The 27,960-nt window shown below is 36.7% G+C and overlaps 2 protein-coding genes across 27 annotated transcripts in view; both read left to right on the top strand.

Moving 5' to 3' along the window:
• The window catches only part of GPHN (gephyrin), an 801,248-nt gene extending 792,025 nt beyond the window's left edge, over positions 1 to 9,223 (top strand). For all 22 annotated transcript variants that reach the window (XM_058293259.2, XM_058293251.2, XM_058293256.2 and 19 more), the window contains 3 exons: positions 368 to 471; positions 7,036 to 7,132; positions 8,224 to 9,223. In XM_058293259.2, coding sequence (XP_058149242.1) covers positions 368 to 471; positions 7,036 to 7,132; positions 8,224 to 8,357 — 335 coding nt within the window. In that variant the 3' untranslated portion in view covers positions 8,358 to 9,223. The remainder of the gene's footprint in view (positions 1 to 367; positions 472 to 7,035; positions 7,133 to 8,223) is intronic.
• A 15,021-nt stretch (positions 9,224 to 24,244) lies between these two features.
• GARIN2 (golgi associated RAB2 interactor family member 2) overlaps positions 24,245 to 27,960 on the top strand; it is a 43,395-nt gene continuing 39,679 nt past the window's right edge. For 4 of the 5 annotated variants that reach the window (XR_009184964.2, XR_009184965.2, XM_058293242.2 and 1 more), the window contains exon 1: positions 24,245 to 24,375. The gene's annotated coding sequence lies outside the window, so the exon portion shown is untranslated. The remainder of the gene's footprint in view (positions 24,376 to 27,960) is intronic. The other variant, XM_004477348.3, reaches the window with a different exon arrangement.

The following is a 27,960-nucleotide window of genomic DNA, read 5'->3' as shown; positions in this document are numbered from 1 at the left end:
AAAAACATTTAAAAATAACAAGTAGATGCACAAAATGGAACAGCTTCAAAACCTAGCAAGATTAGTAATCGCTTTCATCATGTGGCTCTCAGGAATGCAGAAATATATTTTTATTTCTGTTGTAATGGTGTTAAACACTGTTGGGGCATCAGAATTCACCAGTATACCCGAATATTTATACACTGTGGCATTTGATTGACTATAGCTATGTTCAGTCATTCTTTTGAATTCAGGGTACTTCAGAAGAGGAAGACTAGTGGTTAGTCACTTCTGTCACTCTCTGAAACCTGAAGGGAGGATAGATAGACATATTATTTGGCACATTTTTAATGTTTGTACTATAAATAACTGCTTGATTGGCTTTCAGGGAATCCAGTGTCAGCCGTGGTCACCTGCAATCTCTTTGTTGTGCCTGCACTGAGAAAGATGCAAGGTATCTTGGATCCTCGACCAACCATCATCAAAGCCAGGGTAATGTTTTCTAATGATAAGAAACCAAAATTGAATATTGATAACTATTAAGGATATGATTTCCTAACTGCCCAAAGCAAACATCTAGAATTTTATATTAGTTTTTAGAAAAAATGCAGTTATATATTCCCCTTCATAAAAGAAAACAGGGGGAAATTCCGTCTTATCCCCCTGCTACTTCTAGAACAAATCATTTTATCTAGCCAGAAGTCCATGTGGGAATCCAGAGAGAAAGCTTAAAAATTTGAGTGCATACGTAAGGGCAAAATAGTCAATAGAATGTGGCCAACATCACCCTACACACTATACCTGTATAAAATTCCCCTTTGTAAACTCACAAAGGGCAACAATTAACCTGCTCACTTATTCTGTGACTTCATTGATAAATTTTAAACAATGCAGGAAAAGTCAATCAAAAGGCTGGAAAAGAAACCCTGGTGATTCATGAGGAAAGGGTGACCATATCATATCAAGGAATCCTAAGGCTGGGGAGTTATACCTACCATAAGACTCATTTGAAAATTACAGTCTCCTCCACCAGCATGAACTTCATTTGATTTACTACTATTCAACTAATTATATTACACACTCTGCTTTACTAGAACAACTTTCTGGGCAATATAAACTATAATCCCAAAGCATTACTTTTTAAGAGCTCTTAAATTCAGATATGACAGATAATGACAGAATGTTGATTAATCGACAGGAAGAACATAAAACACAGAAAAGAAAAAAAATAGTAATAAAATATTTCTCTAGGAACCCATAGGATAAAAATTTTTTTTTAAAAACCTAGGCTATAGATATTCTTAATGTTGACCTTCTAAATACTAAGACTTTGTGCACTAGTATGTGAAAATATCTTCTCCTTTTCTTAAAGTTTTAATAAAAATTCAAGTAGAAACTTCTGAAAATATTTTTTCCGGTAGTCACAGTGGTGGTCTTATTTGAAATTAGGTGGAAGAAGAAAAATTAAGAATAAAAGAATAAAAAATATTCTGATCAAGTTGGAAGATCAGAGCTATATGGTTTATATTTTGGGTATTCAAACCAGTAATACTGAATTTACTGTTTTCATGTTTGCTAAATTTAGGAAATAAGAAAAATCTACTTTTATAAGAGAGAGGAGGTCTTAGCTCTTCTCTGACTTTGCAGAGCTCAATTGGATTCTTTCATTTATTTCTCATTTTAACATCTCTTTTTTCAAACTGGCATCATGGCAGCCATCATTCTGACAACAATGAAAAGATGGTAGTCAGTAATCAAACTGATGTTCAGTATATTGTTCATGATACTACCCATTTCCTACCAGCTCACAGAATTGAGAACTGGTCCAAAAACCAGGCAAACTCTTTTCTTCCATATAGCAATGTTACCCAGGCTGACAAACTGTGGCTCATAAATATGCTTGGCTGCTTTCCTCTTTTCTTTTTTTTTTCTTTTTTTTTTGTAGCTCCCCAAATTATCCCCATACCTTCAGTGACACACAACTGCAACTTTAGAGCATAACTCTATTCACTTTCTTGAAACATGATAAAGCTTATTGTCTCTATTTTCTGACCATACCAAATGCAGCTTACCAGCTTGTTACCATTCTCCATTAGCAGGTCAGCCAATATGTTTGCCCTAGTCAATGCCTCTACCAGTTCTTGCTACTCCGAATGCTGGTTTTGGTAACTCACACTGCTGGAATCTAGTGTCGCCATCCTGTAGAGTGGGGTGATACTGCAATATTTTAAAAGGTCAGCACAGAAAATGTCATCCTTTTATATCAAAGCATTCTAAAGAACATCAATTCAGAATAAACATTTGCCTTCTTTCCTTGGTCAATTATTGTTGAAGTAGAAATATTTTTGATTTTTGGTAGACAATCAGAAACACAACTCTCGCAATTCATCAAAAATAATTTTTGGCCTAGTGTTTCCATAAAAGAATATCTTGTCATGTATTTCCTTAACAATTCATCGAAGTCCCCTATATTGCCCTTGTCCTCAAACTTTTTCTCTCTAAATGCATCTAAGATAACTCCCAATATTATTAACAGACTAACTCAAGCAGTGATTGGGAGAGAGGAAAGGGAAAAACACCTCTATCTCCCATGGGACCAGATCAGCATGTCGTGGGAGAGTGTGAGCATGCTGGAACTCGACCAGACTATTTTAATTTGTCTGCCTTCCCTCTTCTCTTGAGCATTACTGTCCTAGATATTGTAAGCACTTAATGAATGCTTTCTAACTGATATATTAAAGCAGTAAAATACAAAGCATTTCAACAACATGTTTATATTGTTTGAGAATTACTAAAGTATTTGCAAATGTAAAGAGTAATAGACTGGTTTATTGTGCTAAGATGAGTCTTTGATCTTCAAAACTTATTGGATGCCTATTATGTGAGAATATTAGTGGCCTGTGGATTAGAAAATAGATATTTTAAATGATAGAACTCTCAATGACTTATTATACATTATTTTAAACGTCTCATTAGGAAATGAAAAATATAGCTAGATTATAGAAACTTTGGAAACTTGAATTTGAAACTGACCCATACCAGCATGTGCACAGATTTTAAAGTTACATTATACATTTTATATAATTTACAGGGTGAATATGCTTAAGGACCTTTCTTGTATACTAATGAAAACAGTACCTCATAACTTTTATCGCATTTATTAAAGAAGTTACTTTAATGAAGCTCCTTTAACCACTCTTTGGAAGTTTTGACCAGGCTTCAACAGAATGTAGGCTTCCAGTACCACCTAGTGTCATCGTCCCTTATTTCTTCACTTTTATTCCTGGGCTGCTAAGCACAACTAGACAAGTGTATACAGCTATTTGAATTATCAGTTTCAATTTACAAATCCCCAATCTTAGCAGGGACCAAAATTCCCCTTGGCAGGTCTTTTATATATGGTCAGCTTCTTCCATTTCTCACTGCAGTATTCCAAAATATCAGTCTCCTCAGGATTGTTCTGTATTTGATCTTCTTATTTGTAGCCAAATAAACCTGGGTTTGAATGATGGCTCCAACATTTACTAGTTTTTTAACCTTTGGCATATTTAATGATTTCTCTTCATCCAATCTTGCTTCCTCTTTAATCCCTTTTCTAACTCCAGTCATGTCAGTGTTTCCAATTAAAATCCTTCAGTATTTCCCATTACTGTAGGGACACTTTCAAGCACCTCAAGAGGGTATAGACATCCCTGCATCCCAAGGCCTCAATTTTCCTCCCCAGCTCCATTTGTTTCCTATCCTGCTCTTTGACAATACCAGCTATTTGCTGCTTCCAGAATGTAAATGAGATCCCTGCCTGTGCCTGATTCTTCCACTCCTGAAAGGCCCACCCCTCGCCACCACCATCTCCTTTCACTGCCTGGAAAATTCCTTATTCATCCCATAAGACTTAGATATTACATCCCCTGTAAAGCCTTTCTCAGGTTCCCTAAGAAGGGTTGGTTGCTCCCATTCTTTGTGCTTTCATACCATATAAATAGATCTGTGGTAACACTATTATACTATATTTGCAACTAATTGTTTGCCCTATTGCACTCAATTCCTTGAGGTCATTTCTCTGCAAGATGGTCAGGACAAAGAGGAGGGATAGAATGTTCTCCTTTTCTCCCCTAATTCTCTCCCTTAAATATTTACATGTAGACCATTTTCTATATTACTATACAAAATAATACAATTTTATCTCTTGAATGACTGTTATGTTCCAGGCAGTATTCAAAGAAACAGGACCTAGTGCCTAGTGCCTAGTGACTGCCCAGTTTTGAATGAGTAGGAAAAGTCATCAGAAGTGAAATATCAACCATCTGCAACACTTTTTCACACACACACACACAAATGTATGTTTTTTCAATATTGAAGGTCATAGTAATTATGTACTTACTTAAACTAAGCAATGTAATATAATAGAACTGTAATGTCAGTACAAATGGATATATTGGTTAGTAAAGTATTCTTTTGCAGTTCAGTGAAATTCCATAAAAATCTAAAAATTTCAACTCTAGCCACAAAAGGAAGAGCTATTTGTGACATAGCTATGAAAAATAATCATTAACTTCAATATGATGCCTCTGATTCCTTTATTTTTTATTGGGGTAACACATATACAACATATACAATTAATTCTTGTTTCTTAAGTTCACAAAATATCTTCTTTTAAAACAAAATAATTTTTTGTTAGCTTAAAAATAATTTGAAAATGTTTAGAATCATAAAGCTTGAAGACGCTATACCCCTTTTTGTAGATGAGCAAACAAGTATAGGAAAGCAAAATAACATGTTAATACAATACAACCAATTAGCAATAAAAACTGAGTGTAAAAACTAGGTATCTGATATTGCTCATGGAAAAATGTTGCTTAACCACTCACAAACGTAGTCATGTGAATAACTTTTGTAGTTTAGTACTGGAGAACACAGATCCAGAGAGAGAGAGAAAGAGAAAGGGAGAAAGATTTTTGTCCTAAGAGAAATGCAACATAATTTAGGAATAATGGAATTTACCCCATCAGTAGATATAAAACAGGATTTAAACATAAACAATATAAGGTATAAGAGCTGAGTGTGATTTAATCAAGGAAAAACAGGAGGGAGAAGAAAGAATAAATTCAACATAGGGGCATTTTTGAGACATTGGAATTGTCCTGCATGATATTGTAATGACAGATACAGGCCATTAAACATTTTGTCAAAACCTATAAAATTTTGTGGGGCATAGTGTAAACTATAATGTAAACTGTAGTCCTTGGCTAGTACAATGATTCAATATGTGTTCAGCTACTATAACAAATGTACCACACTAATGAAAGATATTGTTAATGTGGGAAAGTGTGGGAGAGGGGAAGGGTGGGGTAAATGGGAATCCTCTATATTTTTGATGTAACATTTATGTAATTAAAGCTTCTTTAAAAATAAAAAAAAAATTATTTAAATAAAATAAAATAATAAAAAGCATTCTAGAATTGAGTTTTATGCTAGGTTCCAGAGGAAAAGCACAGATTGTCAGAATGAAATTTGGAATTTTTATAAATGTGGTAAGGAAGCAAATGTGGTTCAAGTGATAGGGCTTCCACCTACCATATGAGAGGACCCAGGGTTGGTTTGATCCCTGGAGCCTCCTGGTGAAAAAGAAGAAGAGAAAACATGCCTGCATGGTGAGCCAGTGCCCGCGCAAGTGAGTCACGCAGCAAGATGATGACACAACAAAAGAGAGATGAAGGGGAGAGTCAACGTCAAACACAGCAGAAACCAGGAACTGAGGTGGCGCAGCTAACAGAGAACCTCTCTCCACATCAGAGGTCCCAGGACCAAATCCTGTTGAATCCTAGAGGAGAAAAAATGAGAAGACAAAAAGAGAAATATTTCAATACAGAAGACCACACAGAGAATGGACACAGACAGCAAAAACAACAGGGTGGGGCGAGGGGTAAGGGGAGGAAGAGGGGGAAAGTAAATAAATCTTTATTTAAAAAACATGGTAGCTGGAATAGATTGGAAATAGATGTACTTGAGTAAAAATTTCCAGTATATTTGAGTTTTAAATATATCATTATTTAAGCAATATATTTTAAAATAAGAGATTATCTAGACCATTTTAAGGTAGAATAACTTTAATGATTATTTTGCTAATGGAAAATGTTAATTCTCATATACTGGAACAAGTCTTATTTTCACTAACATTGAACTAATCTTTGATTTTGATAGGTTATAATCCATAACTATATACTGCCTAAACTTGTTCAAATAATGTAATGACATACATGAAAAATAGCCTAAGGTTGATTGGTCATTCTATATGTGTGTGAACTAAAGTTGCTATGTTAGAAAAAGGATTTTAACCTTTGCCATTCCATAGCAAAGAGTCATCCAGGGGACCTCTTTTAATTAACACCAGTGATATGGCTAGATCACAATGGTATATCCATTAGTAGGAACTACTTATACTTGCCTTCATGAGATTATATATCAGATTGGTTTATTAGGGGAATATTCTAGAGAAAAAGAATGTATCTATTCCTTTTATGTTGATGAGAGATGATGAATGGATAGCTAAATAAGTGCCTAGCATAACTTAAGTCCTCAGGAAATATTTACTGGATGGATGGATGAATGCATGGATGGATGGATGGATGGGCACAGGGACAGAAGGACAAACAGATGGTTATTGAGTCTGTTTGCTTGTTTAGGTCTATTTCCTTTATTTTCCTTTATTGAATACCTACTTTGATTTCTCAGTTCATATAGAGAGGTATCTGTCCTTTTAACCCATAAAAATAATTTTCAAAAACAGACCTTAACTTTTTCATCAACCCTTTTCTCATTATGAACACCAGCTTCTCAGCCGTCTTTTCTCTTCCCACAGAGCAACCCAACCCTCGGACCTCCCATATTAAGAACATTAGGTAACAGTGGTGGAAACATAGAATGCAGCAGACATTTAATATAGAATGGCAAGAATGTTTTCCATGTCCACTATATTCTTCTCACAACCACCATCATCCTGTAGTTTTGAAAGATGATAAGATGATTAAGTTTGTTTTCTTTTTCTCTATTCTGTAGTTATCATGCGATGTAAAACTGGATCCTCGCCCAGAATACCACCGGTGTATACTGACTTGGCATCACCAAGAACCACTGCCTTGGGCACAGAGTACAGGTTAGTCTTCACACCTGCAGGTATCCCATCACTGTGCACCCATCCTGTTAAAACACAAATTTATATATAATCTCCCGCCTTAGATATACCTAATTTTGTAGTTATTGTTCATATTTCTTTGAAAGGTTAGATGAGTTAAGTTATTCCTAAACATTACAGCATAGAATGACAAAGGCAAAAAAAAATTAAATAAAACTTTAGTTGTTTTGTTGAGCCATATTTTCTAGATAGACATTTAAATTACAAGTCTAGAATTATAGAAGACCATTTTAATCTGCTAGTTCAACCAGTGAGTTCTGAACATAACTTTGGTTGTAGGAAAAGGAGAAGACTGTGGCTAGCCTGAAATGTGAACTTAAAGACCAATTTTGAATATAGTGTCATTTTCTGTAACCTCTGCTATACCCTAGATATTGGTAAATTTTAAGAGCATATTGAAAATTCATAGTTCCAGAGGTACCTACTCTGGTCTTTAAACTTTTATTCCCAACTTCTCTAGTCATATACTGCCTACCTTGACATGTAACTCCAAAAAAAAAATTGTATTACCCTTCAAGCAAGGTGCTATCAAGTACAAACATAAGCTAACATACTAAGTGCATGAGCTTTGCCATCACAGAGACCTACACTGAAGTAGCCACCAACTAGTTAGTAGGACTCTAGGCAAGTTACCTAGCCTCTTTTGAATCTTGTGAGAATCAAATAAGATAATTAATAAAAGTGCCTTGCACCACATCTGGCCCTTAATAAATACTGATAAATGATAGCTACTATTATCATTATTTTAATGTTTTTAAAAGGACTCTCTTTATAGACACACATTAAGAAAATTCTGTAGTATTTTGCATCGTGCAATAAAATTCTCATATTACACTTTTAAGCAATAGTTTCTAATGTTTATTTTTAAAGTTTTAGTGAGCAGGTGGGTAGGATACAGTAGCATGGCCACTTGTGAAAGGTACTGGGAAGTCTGATCATCTCTCTTCCTCTAGAAGACCTACCTACATTTATATTAGTTTTCATTTTGAAAAAGACTCCAAAAGTATGCTCTGTGATGCCCAGGCTGCTGTAATGACAGTATTTCTTTATAGGTAATCAGATGAGCAGCCGTTTGATGAGCATGCGCAGTGCCAATGGATTGTTGATGCTACCTCCAAAGACAGAGCAGTACGTGGAGCTCCACAAGGGCGAGGTGGTGGATGTCATGGTCATTGGGCGGCTATGATGGTTAGCAGCGGGAGAAAGCTTTGATGCATGTCCACATATCATTGACTGTATCCTGTAATATGCAACGGCACAGCTAGTTTTTCTGATTTGGATAAAAGTTGATCTGTATAGTCAACATCTTGAACTATATTTCAAAAGAATTTAAATACCTTTTAAAGAAAAATCACCTAAAAATTAATCTTAACAGACAGCTCTACTCTGATTATATCAAAGCAAATTTTTCCTTTCTTGCAAATTGCTTTGTGTGTTCAATGCTAGGTCTGATAGCGATAGCTTTTAATAGACAACAGTAGGTGCCTGCAGAACTTGTGTTTTTCTCATCTTTAAAATACAACTACTTATGCTCTTAAATCAAGGCTGTCTGCTTATTTATACTAGCATAGGCAACACTTGGATTTCCCTTCTTAGTATGCTTCATAACCGCTTTACAGAGAGCTTTCGCTTGTTCTTTATCATGTATCTCGTGTTTATGTGTACAGTGCCAAAAGAAGAGTGACTGGGTGGAGGCCCTGCCTCACCTCAAGGAGAACCACCCTGCAGAGCACCTAGGGAGGTTTCTCACCCTAGCAGCCTCACGGCACAGTAGTCTTGGGCAGTAACTGGATACCTTTTATTTGAACATTGGGGTGGGGGGAAATGCTTCCTTAAGTGCTGACAGCCTTTTTAACCAATACATTTAAAATTGTACAGAACAAAAAATAAAATCAAAGACTGATCTTGTACAGATATTAGTGTTACCAGCATTCATGTGGAAATTAAGAGCAAAGGAAAAAATAATGTTAAACAACTCTGTACCATAACATTTTCTGTAATGATACTGAAACTTAATGAATAAAAAAAAAAACCTTGGTCATTATTTAAAAATTTTTTGTGTTGGCCTTGTTATTAAAAAAGGAAAGATTGTCATGCCATTCTGATAGAGTTCTGCTTGGAAAAAAGAAATAGTTAAGATACTAACAAAGTTAAATGGTATAAAGGATATTTAAAATGTTGTGTAATATAACTGTATATTTTACTATCATGTTCTGAGAAAATAACATTGTGATCCAGAAAATACGGATTAGAAAGTAAGAGGGAACACTTAATCTGGTCTTTCTTGGTCATAGCTGAAAAATACATAGCAAATTTAGAGGCAAGATACTTGATGATTTTTAAAAAACAAATTCTCCTTTTAGATGCCATAAAAGCAAATTTTGAAAATCTACAGCTCTTTGGAATGGAGAAAAAATAAATGAGCCAGAAATATTATAGATGAGTACCAGGATTTTTTTTTCACATTAGAAAGGAAGTGAGAAGTGGGACAAGTTTGTGCCAACCATAGTAATTACAACAAATGAAATTTTACTCTATCCACAGTGCCTCCTTTAATAAAAACTTAGAGGCATTTTTCAAATGGTGCCAACAGGGGGCCATCAAATATGCCACAGAGCAGGGGTTCTTAATCTTTTTTGTCCCACAGACCCCTTTGCCAGTCAGGTGAAAACCAAGGACTCCTTTCTAAGTCCACACTATACAGTGTATTATTTAATAAATCTATCACACCCGCCAACATGTCCACACAAATAACTTTTTTTTTAATTTAAATTCAAGCTCTCAAACCCCTTGTTAAGAACCCCTGCCAAGGGAAGCGAACTTGGCTCAACAGATAAAGCACCCACCTGTGGGAGGTCCAAGGTTCAAACCCAGGGCCTCCTGACCCATGTGATGAGCTGGCCCATGCGCAGTGCTGATGCGTGCAAGGAGTGCCGTACCACGTAGGGGTGTCTCCCGTGTAGGGGAACCCCATGCACAAGGAGTGCACCCCGTAAGGAGAGCCGCCCAGCATTAATAAAAGTGCAGGCTACCCAGGAATGGCGCCGCACACATGGAGAGCTGACACAGCAAGATGACACAACAAAAAGACACAGATTCCCGGGCCGCTGACAAGAATAGAAACGAACACTGAAGAACACGCAGCAAATGGACACAGAGAGCAGTCAACTGGGGTGGGAAGGGAAGAGAAGAGAAATAAATAAATAAAAATAAATAAAAATAAAAAGAACCCCTGCCATGGAGTATATATTTAGTAAAGCAAACTACTAAAATTGTCCGACTGATAACTGAGTTACCAAATTATGGTAGTAAATGAAGCCAGTGGTAAACAACAAATATTTGCTATTGATATTTGATATTTCCAGAGTTAACAATAAAATGTTCTGCTTTAACTTTTCTTTTATATTTACAATTATGGTAATAAATGAAGCCAGTGGTAAACAACAAACATTTGATATTGATATTTGATATTTCCAGAGTTGACAATAAAATGTTCTATTTTAAATTTTCTTTTGTATTTACAATTGAAGAAGATAAGTTTAGTTAACTGAGGTCAAATGAACAAGCATGCAGAGTTCTGCTCCTACATCCATTCAAAAAGTATTAAGCATCTATTATGTGCTTGGCACATGCTACTATTTACAAAAATTAATAGGGGGAAGTGGGTGTGGTCTGATGGTTGAGAACCTGCCTCACATGTACAAGGTCCTGGGTTCAATCCCCAGTACCTCCTAAAAAGGGAGGAAATGAATAGAGCATAGTAGCTAGCATTCCATTCCATTAAGAGGGATAACCACATGTGCAAGTAACCATAATGTTTGATATATTTAATATTTAATAATGCATGATAGAGTGTGTAGAATGTGATAAATCCATAATACAGATATAAAGGACTGGGGGAGTTCAAATGAGAACTTCCTAAAAGGTAAGATTTCAAGGGGTAATATGACATTCTAATGGGTCTTGAAGAAAGGGTAGAATTTTGAAGATGATGGTGCAAAAATAAGGGCATTCCAGAAACAGAATTTGTAACAACCTATAATAATTATTTTTACTTTAGAATGTAAACTCTACAAAATTATGAATTTTTATTTGCTTTGTTCACTGATACTATCCCCAAGTCCTTAGAAGAGTACCTGTACATGGCAGACATCAGTAAGTTTTTGTTCACTAAAACACATTGTCTAGAGCTTACTAAGCCCAGATACTGTTCTAAACACATTTTTAATGTTTAATTTTCACAACAATCCTATAAGGATGATTATTCCTATATTAAATATGAGGAAGCTGAGGCACTAAGACTTGTCCATAGTCAAGATAGTAAAAGGAAGATTCAGGATTCAAACCTAGCAATGCAGATCCAGAGTCCATACTATAGCTATGCTATAGAAACAAAAATTGATACATTTATAAGGCTGAAAAAGCACATGTTTGAGGCCCAAACTATGAAGTTGTTGAATGCGAGGTTAAGGAGTTTGGATTTATCCTAGAGAAAAAAAACCGTTTGAGATTCTTGATTAGAAGTAAGTCATGATTCACAGCTATTCTTTTAGGGAAAATGCTCTGGCAGTGTTGAGTAGAATAGACTGGACTGGGGAGAAACTGGAGAGAGAAACTGCAGTCAAGAAGTTGTAATGGTGGTTCAGATGGGTTATGGCAGCCTTAACCAGGGTGCTGGAGGCAATGGTGTGGGGAATGTAGGGATAGATGAATGGAAAGAATTTTATGGCTGATTTCAAGCTTTAGAAAGTAAGTTAGGGGGTTAAAGATAATTCAAAGTCTGCTATCTTGGCTGACTGAAAAAATGTTAAATAATAAATGAAAAAAAGAATGTCAGAAAAAAATGGATTTTGTGTAGGAGCTGATGAGTTTAGACACGTGTTTGAGGTATCAGAGGAGTATTAAAATAGACAGTTCCTGTTGCCATTTGAAAGTATAGGTTAAGAGTTCACCAAAAAATATATATATTGACTGAACATAACTGTAGCAGTCATTCACATAAAGGTAGTATTTAAAATGTAAGGGTGGACAGAAAAAATTGTCTAGGAAGGACTTGCCAAGAGAAGAGGATAGGACCTTGGATAATACCTTATTCAGAGGTGTTGGAGGTAACAGACATGAATGCAATGAGGGGAAGAGCCATTTATAGAAAAGAATGAGCAGGGTAGTGCAACATCCCAAAAACCAAAGAGAAAAGAATTTCTAGAAGAAAGGATAATCAACTGTCAAATGGAAAAGAAATGTCAAGAAGCATGAAGGTAGAAAAAGATTTGTTGATTAGGCAATTATTTGTGAGCTACAAGAGCAAATTTCAATAGTGAGTTGAAGACTCGCAACTCCTACCCTCTGGTTTATTGGACTTAACCCCACTCAGCTAACATGGAGGTGAAGAAGGTCAACCACCACACCAGGGAGCCAAGAGTGCCTACAACTGAAAGCAGGAGGATTGCATCCAGCATACATGTGGAATCTAAGCCCCCTCCTGATAAAGATGTGGAGTGGACACAACCATTCTAAGGTCCACAGGATGGAGGAATAGAGTATGGATTAGAGTGGACTTACTGATATTCTATTTATGAATTATTGTGATTAGTAATCAAAGAAAATGTGGCATTGGTATGGAGAAAGTGGCCATGGTGGCTGCTGGGGGTAGGGAGTGGGAGGAAGAGATGTGATGTGGGGTGTTTTGGGGACTTGGAGTTGTCCTGGGTGGTGCTGCAGGGACAGTTACCGGACATTGTATGTTCTTCCATGGCCCACTGGGTGGACTGTGGGAGAGTGTGGGCTATGATGTGGACCACTGACCCTGAGGTACAGTGGTGCTCAGAGATGTAGTCACCAAATGCAATGAATGTCTCATGATGATGGAGGAGGTTGTTGTTATGGGGGGAGGAATGGGGGGAAGGGGGTGGGGAGTATATGGGGACCTCATATATTTTTAGTGTAACATTAAAAAAATGAAGACAAAAACAAAAAACAAAAAAATTAAAAAAATAAAAACAGTGAGTTGAAAGCAAAAGCCAGATTGAAAAATAGAGACTTTGAATATGAGTTCTTCAGAACTTATGCATGAAAAAAGTGAGAAAAGAAAGATACAGAATGCTAGCTTGAACCTGATAATAAGATAAAGGGGAGATTTTTGTTTATGTGTTTTGTGACAGGAGAAACAACAGTGGTGGGATATTAAAGATGCAAGAGTTAGGTCCCAGATAAGAAAGAAGAGGAAGGAGAGCTAGACTTAAGGACCCTGGTGGTCCAATTATCCTGAGAAGAAAAGGATCATCTTTCCTTCTGTATTAGAAAAGAAAGTAAAGAAAGTAGATATGAACACATTTGAGAAGGACAGGGGAAATTTTTAAAGTTAAGTTTAAAATAAATGGTTCTCCTTCGACACTGTGCAAGTCAATGCCATTTGATCTATTTGCATGTATTTGACCAGAATCATTTAAGAATTAAGCAAATATGAGTTATTACAATGCCTCTTTGCCTTACTAGTTGGTACTTAAATAAAAGACTAAAGGGGAGTGGATGTGTCTCAAGCAGTTGGGCACCAGCCTCCCACATGGAAGGTCCCAAGTTCACTTCCTGGTGCCTCCTAAAGAATACGATCTGACACAACAAGTAGACAACAGTCCGCACAGTTTTTCTTTAGGAGGCACCAGGAACCAAACCCTGATATTTGTCCTTTTGTGCCTGGCTTGCTTCACTCAACATAATGTCCTCCAGGTTCATCCATGTTGTCATATGCTTCACAACTTCATTTCTTCTTACAGCTGCATAATATTCCATCGTGTATATATACCACAAATTTGTTTATCCATTCATTGGTTGATGGACACCTGGGTTATTTCTATCTTTTAGCAATCGTGGATAACACTGCTATGAGTATCAGTGTGCAGATGTCTTTTCATGTCACTGCTCTCAATTCTTCTGGGTACATATCTAGTAATGGAATTGCTGGGTCACATGGCAAGTCTATATTCAACTTGTTTAGGAACTGCCAAAAAGTTCTCCACAGTGGCTGTACCATTCTACGTTCCCACCAACAGTGAATAAGCATTCCTATATCTCCACATCCCTCCAACTCTTGTAGTTTTCTAACTTTTTAATAGTGTCCGTTCTAATAGGTGTGAAATGACATCTCATTGTAGTTTTGATTTTAATTTCCCTGATCGCTAATCATGTTGAACATCTTTTCATGTGTTTTTTTCCCATTTGTATTTCTTCTTTAGACAATTGTCTTTTCAAATCTTTTGCCCATTTTTTAATCAGATAGTTTTTCTTTTTATTGAGAGAGTATCTCTTTATGTATCATGGATATTAAGCCCTTACCAGATTTGTATTTCCCAATATTTTCTCCCATTGAGTCAACTAACTTTTCAACCTTTTGACAAAGTCCTTGAGGTGCAAAGTGTTTGTTGTGAGAAAAACCGTTTTTTACGTATTTTAATAGTGTTTAATTTTGAGGAGGTCCCATTTATCTCTTTTTTCTTTTGTTGCTCATGCTTTAGGTGTAAGGTTTAAGAAACTATTGCCTACCACAAGATCTTGAAGATGTTTTCCTGCATTTTCTTATAAGAGTTTGATGGTTGTCATTTTTATATTCAGGTCCTTGATCCATTTTGAGTTAATTTTTGTATAAGGTGTGAGAGGAGGTTCCTCTTTCTTTTGGATATGGATATCCAGGTTCTCCCAACACCATTTGTTGAATAGACTGTACTGGCCCAGCTGAAGGCTTGACATCCTTGTCAAAAATCACTTAATTGAAGATATGAGGGTCTAATTCTGAGTCCTCAGGTCAGTGCCATTGGTCAATCTGTCTATCTTTAAGCTAGTACCATGCTGTTTTCACCACCATAACTAAGTAATATGCTTTCAAGTCAAGAAGTGAGAGTCCTCCAATTTCTTTCTTCTTTTTAAAGACATTTTTGGCTGTTCAGGGCCCCTTACCCTTCCAAAAAAATTGATAATTGGCTTTTGCATTTCTGCAAAAAAGGTTGTTGGGATTTTTTTTAATGGGATTGCATTGAATCTGTAAATTGGTTTGGGTAGAATTGACATCTTAATGATATTTAGTCTTCCAATCCATGAAAATGGAATGTCCTTTCATTTATTTATGTCTTCTTTGGTTTCTTTTAGCAATGTTTTGTAGTTTTCTGAATACAGATAGTTTGTTTCCTTAGTTAAGTTATTCCTAAACATCTACTTCTTTAAGTTGCTACTGTAAAGTTTTTTTTCTGATTTCTTCCTCAGATTGCACAGCAGTAGTGTATAGAAATGCTATTGATTTTTGTATATTAATCTTGTATCCCACCACTTTGCTGAATTTGTCTAGTAGCTTTGTTATAGATTTTTCAGGATTTTCTAGGCATAGGATCACATCATCAGCAAATAGTGAAAGTTTTACTCCCCCCTTTCCTATTAAGATGCCCTTTATTTCTTTATGTAGCCTAATTGCTCTAGCTAGAACTTCTTCCACAACATTGAATGACAGTGGTGACAGTGGGCATCCTTGTCTCGTTCCTGATCTCAGCAGGAAAGCTTTCAGTCTTTCACCATTGAGTACAATGCTAGCTGTAGGTTTTTCATATATGCACTTTACTGTATCAAGAAAGCTTCCTTCCAGTCCTACATTTTGGACTATTTTTATCAAGAAAGGATGCTGTATTTTGTCAATTGCCTTTTCTGTACCAATCAAGAGGATCATGTGAATTTTCTTCTTCAATTTATCAATATGGTATATTGCACTAATTGATTTTCTTTTGTTGAACCACCCTTGCCTAACTGGGATAAAACCCACTTAATCATGGTATATAATTCTTTTAATGTGCTTTTGGATTCAGTTTCCAAGTATTTTATTGAGGATTTTTTCATCATATTCATTAGAGATATTGGTCTGTAATTTTCTTTTTTCATAGTATCTTTATCTGGTTTTGGTATTAAGATGATGTTGGCTTCATAGAATGAGTTTGATTGCATTCTTTCCTGTTCAGTTTTTTGGAAAAGCAAGATTGGTTTTAGAGTGTCTTTGAATGGATTGATGGAATTTGCCTGTGAAACCATCTGATCCTGGGCATTTCATCTTTGAGAGGTTTCAGATGATTGCTTCAATTTCTTCACTTGTTATTGGATTGTTGAGGTCTTCTATTTCTTCTAGGCTCTGGGTAGGTTGTTTGTGTGTTTCTAAGAAATTTGTCCATTTTGTTATATTGTGTAGTTTTTTAGCATGTGTTTGTACTATCCTCTTTTGATCTTTCTTATTTCTGCAGGATCAGTAGTAATAACCCCCTTTCATTTCTGATTTTATTTGCATCTTCTCTCTTTTTTTCTCTGTCAGTCTAGCTAAGGGTTTGTCAATTTTGTTGATATTCTCAAAGAACCAACTTTTGGTTTGTTGATTCTGTCTATTGTCTTTTGTTGTTGTTCTCTTGATTTTTGCTCTGAACTTTACTATTTCTTTCATTTTGCTTGATTTGGGATTAGTATATTGTTCTTTTTGTATTTCTTCCAGGTGTGCAGTTAGATCTTCAATTTTAACTTTTTAAAAAAATATAAGCATTGAGGGTTATACATTTCCTGCTCTGCACTTCCTTTGTGGTGCCCCATATGTTTTGATATGTTGCTTTCTTGTTTTCATTTGTCTCAAGACAGTTACTGAATTCCTTGCAATTTCTTCTTTGGCACACTTATTATTTAAGAGTGTGCTGTTTTATCTCCATAGTTTTATGAATTTTCTGTTTCCATCCATTTTTGATTTCCAGCTTCATTCCACTATGATCAGAGAAATTGTTTTGTATAATTTCAATCTTTTAAAATTTATTGATTCTTGTTTATGTCCCAACATATGGTCGATTTTGAAGAAGGATCCATGAGTGCTCGAAAAGAATATATATCCTACTGTTTGGGGTGTAATGCTCTATAAATGTCTGTTAAGGTCTAGTGTATTTATCATATTATTCAAGATCTGTTTTTCATTCTCTGTCCAGATGTTCAATCCAATACTAAGAGTAGTGTATTGAAGTTTCGAACTATTATTGTAGATCCCATCTATTTTCCCCCTCAGTTTTGCCAGGGTGTGTCCCATATATCTTGGGGCACGGAAGTTAGATGGATAAATATTTATTATAGTTATTTCTTCTTGGTGAATTGCCCCTTTTATTAATATAAATGAACTTTTTCATCCCCTATAATATATTGCACTTAAAATCTCTTCTGCCCAATATTAGTATCACTACTCTGCCTGATTTTTGTTTACTATTTGCATGGAATATCTTATTTCAGCCTTTTACTTTCAACCCGGTTGTGTCCTTACATCTGAGGTGAGTCTGTTGTAGACAACATATAGATGGTTCATATATTTGTATCCATTCTATCAGTCTATGTCCTTTGATTGTGGATTTCAAGCCATTAACATTCTATTTTATTACTGTAAACGCTTTCCTTATTTCGTCCATTTTATCTTTTAGATTTCTGTTGTCATATCTTACACTTTTCTGTCTTTTTACCCTTCCTAATAATCTTCGTTTCTGCACTCTCCTCAAAGTCTCTCACCCTTGTTTTTTTCTTTCAGGTGCAGCACTGCCTTTATTATCTCTTGTAATTCTGGTCTTTTGGTAACATACTCTGTCCATTTTGTTTGTCTTTGAAGACTTTAAACTCACCCTCATCTTTGAAGGGCTGTTTTGCTGAACACAGAAATCTTAGTTGGCAATTTTTCTATTTTAGGACCTTGAATACATCATACCAATTTCTTCTCTCCTCTGATGTGAGGTCAGCACTTAATGATATTCTGGTTACCTTTTCTTTTGCTGCATTCAAAATCAACTCTTTTATCTCTGATATTTGTTATTATTAATACTAGATGTCTTGGAGTAGTTTTATTCAGATTTATTTTGTTTGGGGTGCATTGTCCTTCTTAGATATTGATATTTATGTCTTTCATAAATATTGAGAAGTTTTCAGTCATTATTTCCTCAAATAATCTTTCAGCCCCTTTTCCACACTCTTCTTCTTCTGGGACACCAATAACATGTATTTTTGTTTGTTTCATGTTGTCAATCAATTCCCTGGGAGCCTGTTCCATTTCTTCCATTCTTTTCTCTTTTTCTCCTATCTTTTCCAGTTTGGATGGTCTGTCTTTGAAATCACCAATTCTGTCTTTGAGCAATTCATATCTGCTGTTATGTGCTTCTGTGGCAGTTTGGCATCGTTTATGAATTCCAAAAATAGATATTGGATTATGTTTGTAAACTGGGCTGTTCCTCTGGGCATATTAGATTTCATTAGATTCAGAGCTTTCACTTTTACTTGATTAAATAAAGATTGGGGCTTTCATTCAGCCATGTCAGTTGGATATTGAGTCCCGGTTCCACTTGGTGGGCAGGGACTCACAGAGAAAATGACACACAGAAAAGAGAGTTTGACTTTTGATGCTGGAGTTCCAGGAAGTAAATACACAGGAGAAGGACACAGAGGAGAGAACTTAGTTTTGGACACTGGAACCCCGGGGAGAGAGCCAAGCTGTTCGCCTGATAGTTTACAGCTGACCTAGTGAAGAGAGCAGAGCAGCTGAGCCCAGAGAGAAATGAGCCCCAGCACAGAGACAAGACTCATCCCAGCCTTACAGCTGATATCGGAAGAAGCTGGGACCACAGAGCCTTAAGAGGAAGAGGAAGGCTGAATCCTTGCAGGCATTGCCTGCCATCTTGCTCAACACATGGCAAATGACTTTGGGTGAGAAAGTTGGACTCTTTAGAGGCTGGTAGCTGTAAGCTTCTACCCTCAATAAATACCCTTTATAAAACCCAACAGATTTCTGATACTTTGCATCAGCACCCCTTTGGCTGACTAATACAGAATTTGGTACTGGAGAGTAGAGTCATGCTTTTGCAATTACCAAAATGCTGGAATGGTTTTATAGATGGGTAAGGGGTATTTTTTGGAGGAATTGGGAGATGCTTGATGGGAAATACCTAGATTGCTCTGAAGAGACTGTTGATGGGAATATGGATGCTAAAGAGACTTTTTATGTGGCCTTAACAGTAAATGATGAATGTAACATTTTATGTAAACGAAGTGTGTGTGTGTGTGTGTGTATATATATATATATATATATAAGAAGTAAATGATGAAATATTATTGGAAATTGGAGGAAAGGCAATCCATGTTTTAAAGTCACAGAGAACTTAGCAAGATTAACTCCTGGTGTTTTATGGAAGGCAGAATTTGAAAATGACAAGGCTGGGCATGTAACTGAAGAACTTTCCAAAGTAAACTTGGTGAATGTGGTTTGGCTTCTCCCTGCAGCTTATAGCAAAATGCTAGATGAAAGAGATAAGCCGAGAACTGAATTGTTGGGCACAAAGAAAACAGAAACTGATTCTGGAAATTCCAAGCCTCTGGAAATCAAGCCCCCAGCTGATATTCCCCCATTTGAGGAATTAACTAAACTTGGAACTTGTAAATGAGGATTGAAAATGCAGTTATCTAGGAAAGACTTGTGAAAGTCTTACTGTCTTATGACTTGGACCCCTGCTTCCTGCATGCTAAACCAACAAGCTTTTTGAGAGAGCTGTATGAACAAACCCACTGTCATCCTAGACTAAAAGGGACATTGAGGGAAGAGATGGAGAAACAGCTTCAAGAGGAAAACCATAGTAGGTGAGGACAGGAATTTAGACATCTTCTGTACCAAGAGAAAAACCCAACTCATGTATGGAGAGGCTGTATTTGCACTGGCATTTGAAGAGGGTGGATATTCCAGCCAGATGTTCAGGGAGAGTTTGCCACCCCAGGGTACAAGGAGGGTGGAGCATATTCCCCAAGGGTTAGGGAGGGTAAGGCCAACACCCCAAAGGTCTGAGGGGGGGGCTTGCCCCCATGGATTAGGGAAGGCCAGGTCGCCAGTTTCTTTCTCTGAGAGGGTTGGGCCTGTATGACAGAGTTTAAGGAGGATGTTGCCTTCACCTCACTGTACTGGGGGTTAAGACTTTACCACAGAAATTAAGAAAGGTGTGATCATCACCCCAATGTACTTGGAAGGTGAGGTCTGGAGCTCGGTTGCCACCCAGATGCTTGATGAGGAGGGAATCAAGAAAATGGTCATTACACAAGCCTGTGGAAAGGGTTGATCCCCATGAGGCTCCAGGGAGAAGAAATCATCATCTTGAAAATTACTTTCAGACATTGAAATCTAATGAAGAATGCCCTGCAGGTTTTCAAAACTGTTCTAGACCTGTGACTCACGTTTCCCTCCCAATTTCTCCTTATGATAATGCAAATGTTTATCCTTTGTCCATTTGTATATTGGAAACAAATAAATGGTTTTGTAAGTTTCAAGGGTCTATAGCCAGACTGGACTTTGCCCCAAGACAGATTGTATTTCTTTAAACTGATTGTGATATGATTTTATATTTAGCATTGTTAATGATTTAAGATTGTTGTTTTTTAAAAATATTGTAATGTCTTTTTGGAATTCAGAGGGTGGAGTGTGGCAGTTTGACATTATTTATGAATTCCAAAAATAGATATTGGATTATGTTTGTAAACTGTTCTGTTCCTCTGGGCATCTTAGATTGTGTTAGATTCAGAGGTTTCACTTTTACTTGATTAAATTAAGATTGGGGCTTTGATTTGGCCATGTCAGTAGAATGTTGAGTCTCCACCCCCTTGGTGGGCAGGGACAACAGAAGAAATGACATGCAGAGAAGAGACTTTGAGTTTTGATGCTGGAGTCCCAGGAAGTAAATACACAGAGAAGGAAAACACAGAAAAATACAGAGGAGAGAACTTAGTTTTAGACACTGGAGCCATGGGGAGAGAGCCAAGCTGTTTGTCTGCTAGTTTACAACTGACCTAATGAAAAGAACAGAGCAGCTGAGCCCAGAAAGAAATAAGCCCCAGGAGAGAGACAAGAATTATCCCAGCCTACAGTTGATATCAGAAAAAGCTGGTACCATGGGGCTTTAAGAGGAAAAGGAAGTCTGAACCCTCACACACATCGCCTGCCATCTTGCTCAACATGTGGAAAATAACTTCGGGTGAGAAAGTACCTCTTATGGTACCTTGAGTTGGACTCTTTGGGGCCTGGTAGCTGTAAGCTTCTACCCCCAATAAATACCCTTTATAAAACCCAACAGATTTCTGGTACTTTGCTTCAGCACCTCTCTGACTGACTAATACAGCTTCTAATGTATTTTTAATCTTATCCATTATGTCTTTCATCTCCATAAGCTCTGTTACATTTTTTTTTTTTTGCAGGCTTTCAAGTTGTTCTTTATGCTCACCCAATGTCTTCTCTTTTTTTAAAATTTTTTTTATTTATTTCTCTCCCCTTCCCTGCCCTAGCTGTCTGCTCACTGTGCCCATTTGCTATGTGTTCTTCTGTGTCCACTTGTATTCTGTGTCTCATTTTGTTGCATCATCTTGCTGTGTCAGCTCTCCGTGTGTGCGGTGCCACTCCTGGGCAGGCTGCACTTTTTTTGCACTGGGTAGCCCTCCTTATGGGGGCACACTTCTTGTGTGTGGGGCTTCCCTACACAGGGGACACCCCTGTGTGGCACTCCTTGTGCACATCAGCACTTCTTGTGCATGGGCCAGCTCACCACATGGGTCAGGAGGCCCTGGGTTTGAACCTTGGACCTCCCATGTGGTAGGCAGATGCCCTATCCATTGGGCCAAATCTGCTTCCCCCAATGTCTTCTTAATATCCTTTATCTCCCTAGTCATATTTTCCTTCAATTCTTTGAATTGATTTAGGATATTTGTGTGATTATCATTGATCAGTTGTCTTAAATTTGTTCCTCTGCCTGGGCCATCTCTTCCTGTTTCCTAGTATGGCTTATAATTTTATGCTGATGTCTAGGCATCTGAATATGTTGATTAAGTTACTCTGATGGTCAGCTTCTGTCTCCTGCCTAGTGTTTGGTTGTTGTTTTTTTTCACAGCTCTTTCATTATTTTTTGGTTCAACTTATTCTGAGTCTTTAAATCTGCCCACCCTAAGTTACCAAAATTGGGCTAGGGACTTACTGATGGGGTACAGATTTTCTCTCAGGAATTGAAGCTAAAGAGAAACATAAATGCTGCTTTTCTCCTTGCAATTTCCTGGCAGGTCAGCAGATGGCACTCATTGGTGAGCCATTCCAGGTTCACTACTCTCTGCCCGCCAATGGCCCCTCCCTCTTCCCTTATAATTGACAGGGAGGAAGATGTCTGTTCCCCTCTCCATTGGCTGCAGTGAGACAGGGGTTTTATCCAGGCTTAATGTCTTAAGGTTGGGGGATGGGTCCCTTCCCAGCCACTGTGGGGACTCAGTAACTCGTGTTTGTTGTTTTGGGTTTTTCGTCTCTCTGGCCCTCACCCCCCTGGGGGTTGTGCCTCAGTGTCTTTGTCTGATGACCCCCAAAGCAGGTCCCTTGGATAGCTTTTGTCTCTTTCTTTGCTGTTTTTGTGAGAAAGGTGAGACCTGCCTGTCTACTCTGGTACCATCTTCTCAGAACTGCCCTATTACCAACTCTTGATCTTCATGAAATCCTACCAAGGCAAGTCATTATCATTCCCAATTTTGGAAAGTGGAGATTTGTATAAGTACAGAATTCAAAGCAAATAACCTATCTTATTATTCCAATGATGATAGATATAGGTTAAATGATGCATTGCATTCTAACCAACTTATAAAAAGTGTCACCCTTGTTTCTCTGTAATAGAAAGTTACATGGTTACAGAGTTCATCAGTACTAGGAACACAGAATAACTTGGACTAGAATTAGAAGATTGAAGAATTGCTTGATTCTGGCCATTTTGTTTGTTCAGTTGCCAATATTTCATCTGTAATCTTTTGTAATAATTCAATGGTTTAACAAGCATTTATTAAATTCCAACTATCTGCCAGGCTCTGTGCTACATGCTGGGCACTGAGACTACTTGGTCTTTCATAGCCAAGTGAAGGACTGATTAGTCATGGACCTCACTTTGACAAAGAGTCTCGAGTTCAGACTTAGAACATTATCCCCAAATATGCCTATTTCCTATTCTGAGCATGTTAAAAAGCACTAATGTTTTAATGGTGACTACTTTAAGTATATTCATGATTTTTATAATCCTCTTTTGGTATTTCTTCACTTTTTAATACACCAGCAGCTTCAAAAAAATGGAAGTGGAATGATACCAAAGAGTCTTAGCAAGGTACCTCAGAATTAATAACATCAACACTGAAGAGATGAGTTCAGAAATATGGAAAAATGATTCTGGGCCTGAGGTAGGAAGAACAGGAGCTTGGTAAATGGTGATCATGCACTAAATATGTTAAATGAGGAAATGCATGACTAGGAACCCAGTCAACAGAACTCATATGACTAGAGGAAGTTTGTCCACCCAACAAGGGGCACTTGGCATTGAACACGGCAACAGGAGCACTTGGGGCAAAGGTAATAGTGGAAACCTCTAAGCCTGCCAGGGGAAAGTCTATTCAGTAATATGCAGAAAATCTCCTAACCACACAGAAAGGCAAAGAGAAAATTAACCTAGTTGCATATCCTCAAAAGAGAAGATACTATGAGGGAGAGGCCACCATATATTTATATCTGTTCGTTCCTTCAACAAATAATTGAGTGTCTCCTACAGCATGTGTCTAAAATACACTAGATGCTGGAGATATGAAGATAAAGAAGAAGCAGTCTCTGGCCTCTAAGAATGCTTCCTTCTTTTTTTAAGCTTTTCTCAGAGTCTTAAAGTGACTTGAATATGTTTTAAGTGGGAATTATAGTACAGGGAGATTAAATTATGTATTTTCAGATTTCTCAGTAGCATATTTCTTCCAAGATTATACCATTGCTACTTTGACTAAATTGACTTTTCTTTCCAAGAAAGCCTCCAAAAACTTCACACCATAACCAGAACTACCTCTCCTGAGCTGCCTGGGTTCTACAGCAATGCTGCAACACTGAATCTCGATTGGTTGTCCTTTAGGTGGTCCGTCCTCTCTTACTTCAGAGATGATGTCAGCACATTGTGACGCAGGAGCAATAGAACAATGCCTAAAGCAGCCTGACCTGTGCTTCTTTTACTACATGGTTAGCTGCCTGCCTGGTAGACAGAAACACCTTCTGCTAAAGAAATGTGAAAAGAATAGAAACGTGCTGTTTAGAGATCAGTCTAGTGAAATCCAGGAGATCTCCAGAGATCTATTTCAGCCTCGCCTCTAATGTAAGTGGCTGTCTAGTTACTGCAACTTTGATGGGAACATGAGGGGGAAGAAAATGGATAGTTCTTCAATTAATTTTAAAAATTTAAGAGCAGAGTGTGTCTATTCTTTCCTTATCTTTCCTCTAATTTCATTTCTTGAACCTCAACCAGAATAAGCAGGAAAGTTCAGAGAATTAACACTTGGTTACTGAATTTCTTTTTCTTAATAATTTCACTAAGTATTTGAGTTTGAAAGGAAAAGTTTCTTGGATTATTTAAACATTGCTATTTTTCCAATTGTCACCCAATTTTCTTCCATAAGTGTTTGAGAATTGAATTTGTAGAAAGATCATTATTAGTGATTCAAATGGGAGAGAAGATCCAGGACACATGACTTTCTATTCAGAGCTGAAAGATTAACTGGGGTACCAATGTCAAGAGAGTGCCACAGCAGAGAGAGAGAGAGAGCCAAAATTGGTAGATGGGCCCATCCTAAAAATATATTTATTAGTGTGTTAAGACTTAGAAAAAGTCACCTAGGTAAATTCTAGGCTTCAACATGCTGTAAAGAATTAACCTCAATGCATCAGGTATCACAGAGAACAGCTTTAATGAGATAAACATCATTTAAGAGTCATCTTATAATTATAAATAAGAAAAAGCACAATAAAAAGAAAGAAACCACATAAAATTATAGGTGGTGTAGATATTGGGGTTCACTATAAAATTCTGTCAACTTTGCCTTAGGCTTGAAAAAATTTATACTAAAATTTGTGGGAAAAAGACCATATGGAAATGATAAATCGCAAATGCTTATAAACAACATTTTAGGGGTATTTATAGACATCTCTCTGAGTTAGGCAGTCTGAAAAGCCAACCAAAACACTCTGATGCTGGCTTCTTACATTTAAGCTATTATGTTTCCTAAAAATTCCAGATGACTGCAATGAAGACTCATCTATTGAATTTATTGAATTCATTTATTCCTGAGAAATTAACAACACTACCATTACTACTGCAAGGTGAAACTGTTCTCAGCCTTAATGGAGCCTTGTGTAATGAAACATTACACAGATCAAAAATCCTGGTAACATCAAGGGAAGTTTAGAGCAAAGCAAGTAGCTCCATCACAGAAATAGATACGGTTCATTGCTTCGCTGTGTTTGGTTTCCCCATTAAATGATTGGTGTTGGCTTCTGGCCTGTAATCAAATTTAATATGGAATCTGTCAACCTTTTCCTTTACTAAAAGTAGGTAAAACACTTTCTCAAATGAGAATAATACCATAATTCTGCAGAAAAAAATGCAACCTACTCAATTAATCTCCACTCAATTGGAAAACAAAGCAAGACAAAGATTAAGAGGAAAAGAACAATAATTCAAAATAAATAACAAAGGCTCTGCTAGTGATAGGATGATCTGAAGTCCATCTCAAATGTTTGATTCCTTTATTCTGTCTTTGCTCTGCAACACAGTTAAAACCCTTATCTATATCAGGGCCCTCTATCTTGCTTGCTTAACTATATGTATAGGACATTTAATAGGCCTAGCAAAAGGCATAAATTATTGAAAAAAATATAAACTCTGATTATGAATATGAATACACAATCCTGGTAGAACAAAGTATAACAAAAGATCTTGTATATCTATGGAAGGAAAATTCATTGTGTTCCTACAATGTCCTGTTGCAACCCTGCTTTGCTTCTCTGCTTTGGTTTACAAATTCATTCAGCATATATTTATTGTAATTCTATAATATATGCATTCTTTGGCCCTTTAATATTATTAATCTATTTTTACACTAAAATTTACTCTTTATTTAAGAGTTTTATGTTCTAGACCTCTACTACACATGAAATATCAATAACACATGATAGAATGGGCTTTCATAAAGAATTTGCATTAATAAGCCTTGCTTTATCATTTACAATATTTATCTAGAATATAAAAATATTCAACTGATTAATGTGAATAACGTTACTGTAAATTTCATTTACATCATCTCTATGCTTGACATCTCAATATAAAGGCTATAAGTCATATCATTCTCTACGACATATAGTGGTTCATGATGAGGCAAGATAGAGATAGATGCACTATTCATGCTTGACATTTATCCTTATAAAAAACTTATGCAGGCCCAGAAATAAACTCATACATCTACGGCCAAGTGCTTTTCAATAAGGGTGCCAAGTCCATCGAGTGGGGAAAGAATAGTTCCTTCAACAAATGGTGCTGAGACAACCGAATTTCCACATGTAACAGTATCAAGCCGGACCCCTACCTCACATCATATACAAAAGTAACTCAAAATGGATCAATAAATGAATAGATAGATAGATAGATAGATAGATAGATAGATAGATAGATAGAAGGAAGGAAAGGAGGGAGGGAGGGAGGGAAGACAAATGAGTCAAAATGTTAAAATTTGGTGTATCTGGGTATCTGGATGGGGAGTATGTTAGAGTTCTCTGTGGGTTTTTAATTACTTTTGCAACTATCCTGTAGGTTTCAAATTATTTTGAAATAGTTTTTTTTTTTAATGGATGAATAAGCTAGATATATGAACTAAAATCATAAAACTCTTAGAAGAAAACACAAGGGTAAATCCCATGATCTTGGATTTGACAATAACTTCTTAGATATGACACTGAAAGCATGAGCAAAAAGAAAAAAAAATAGATACATTGGACTTGATCAAAATTTTAAAATCTTTTGTGAATCAAGGACATTATCAAGAAAGTAAAAAGACCATACAGAATGTGAAATATATTTGGAAATCATATGTCTAATAAAGGTTTAATTTCCAGAATATAAAGAATTCCTACAACTCAACAGCAAAAAAGACAACTCAATTTTTAAAAATATGCAAAGGACTTGAACAGACATTTCTCCAAAGAAGATATACAAATGGCCAATAAGAAAATGCAAAGATGCTCGACATCATTAGTCATCAGGGAAATGAAAATCAAACCACAATGGATACCACTTCACACCCAATAGAATGCTATAACTTAAAAAAAAAAAAGAAAAACTGTGGGTAAGGATGTGGAGAAAATGTGTTGGTGAGAATGTAAAATGAGGCAATCACTATGGAAAACAGTTGGTGGTTCCTGAAAAAGTTAAAAATATAATTATCATATGACCTGGAAATTCCAAAAAGAAATACAGATTATCTTTGTAAACTGGTCTGTTCCTCTGGGTGTGATAACCCTTTGGTTGTATTGGATTCACCTGAGATGGCTTTGATTAAATATATTATGATTAGGGCTTTGATTCCACCACATCATTAGGGTGTGCAGGGTTGAGTCCCTGCCCCCTTTGGTAGGCTGATAAAACAGACTCTTACATGGAAGTAGGTACACAGAGGAGAATAACAGAGGAAGAGAGACGGCTTGATAGACACACACAGGCCCTGGGAAGAAAGATGAGCCTGATAGCTTACAACTGACCTAGTGAAGAGAAGAGAGCCGCTGAGCCCAGAAAGAAATGAGCCCCAGGGAAAGAGCTGAACCTTATGCCAGCCTACAGCTGAGGTAGGAAGAAGCTGGGACCATGGGGCCTTAAAAGAAAGAAGGAAGGCTGAACTCTCACAGACATCGCCTG

The sequence above is a fragment of the Dasypus novemcinctus genome, chromosome 3 (assembly GCF_030445035.2).
Source record: "Dasypus novemcinctus isolate mDasNov1 chromosome 3, mDasNov1.1.hap2, whole genome shotgun sequence".
Classification (NCBI taxonomy): Eukaryota; Metazoa; Chordata; class Mammalia; order Cingulata; family Dasypodidae; genus Dasypus; species Dasypus novemcinctus.
This window is presented reverse-complemented; position numbering and strand designations above follow the sequence as displayed.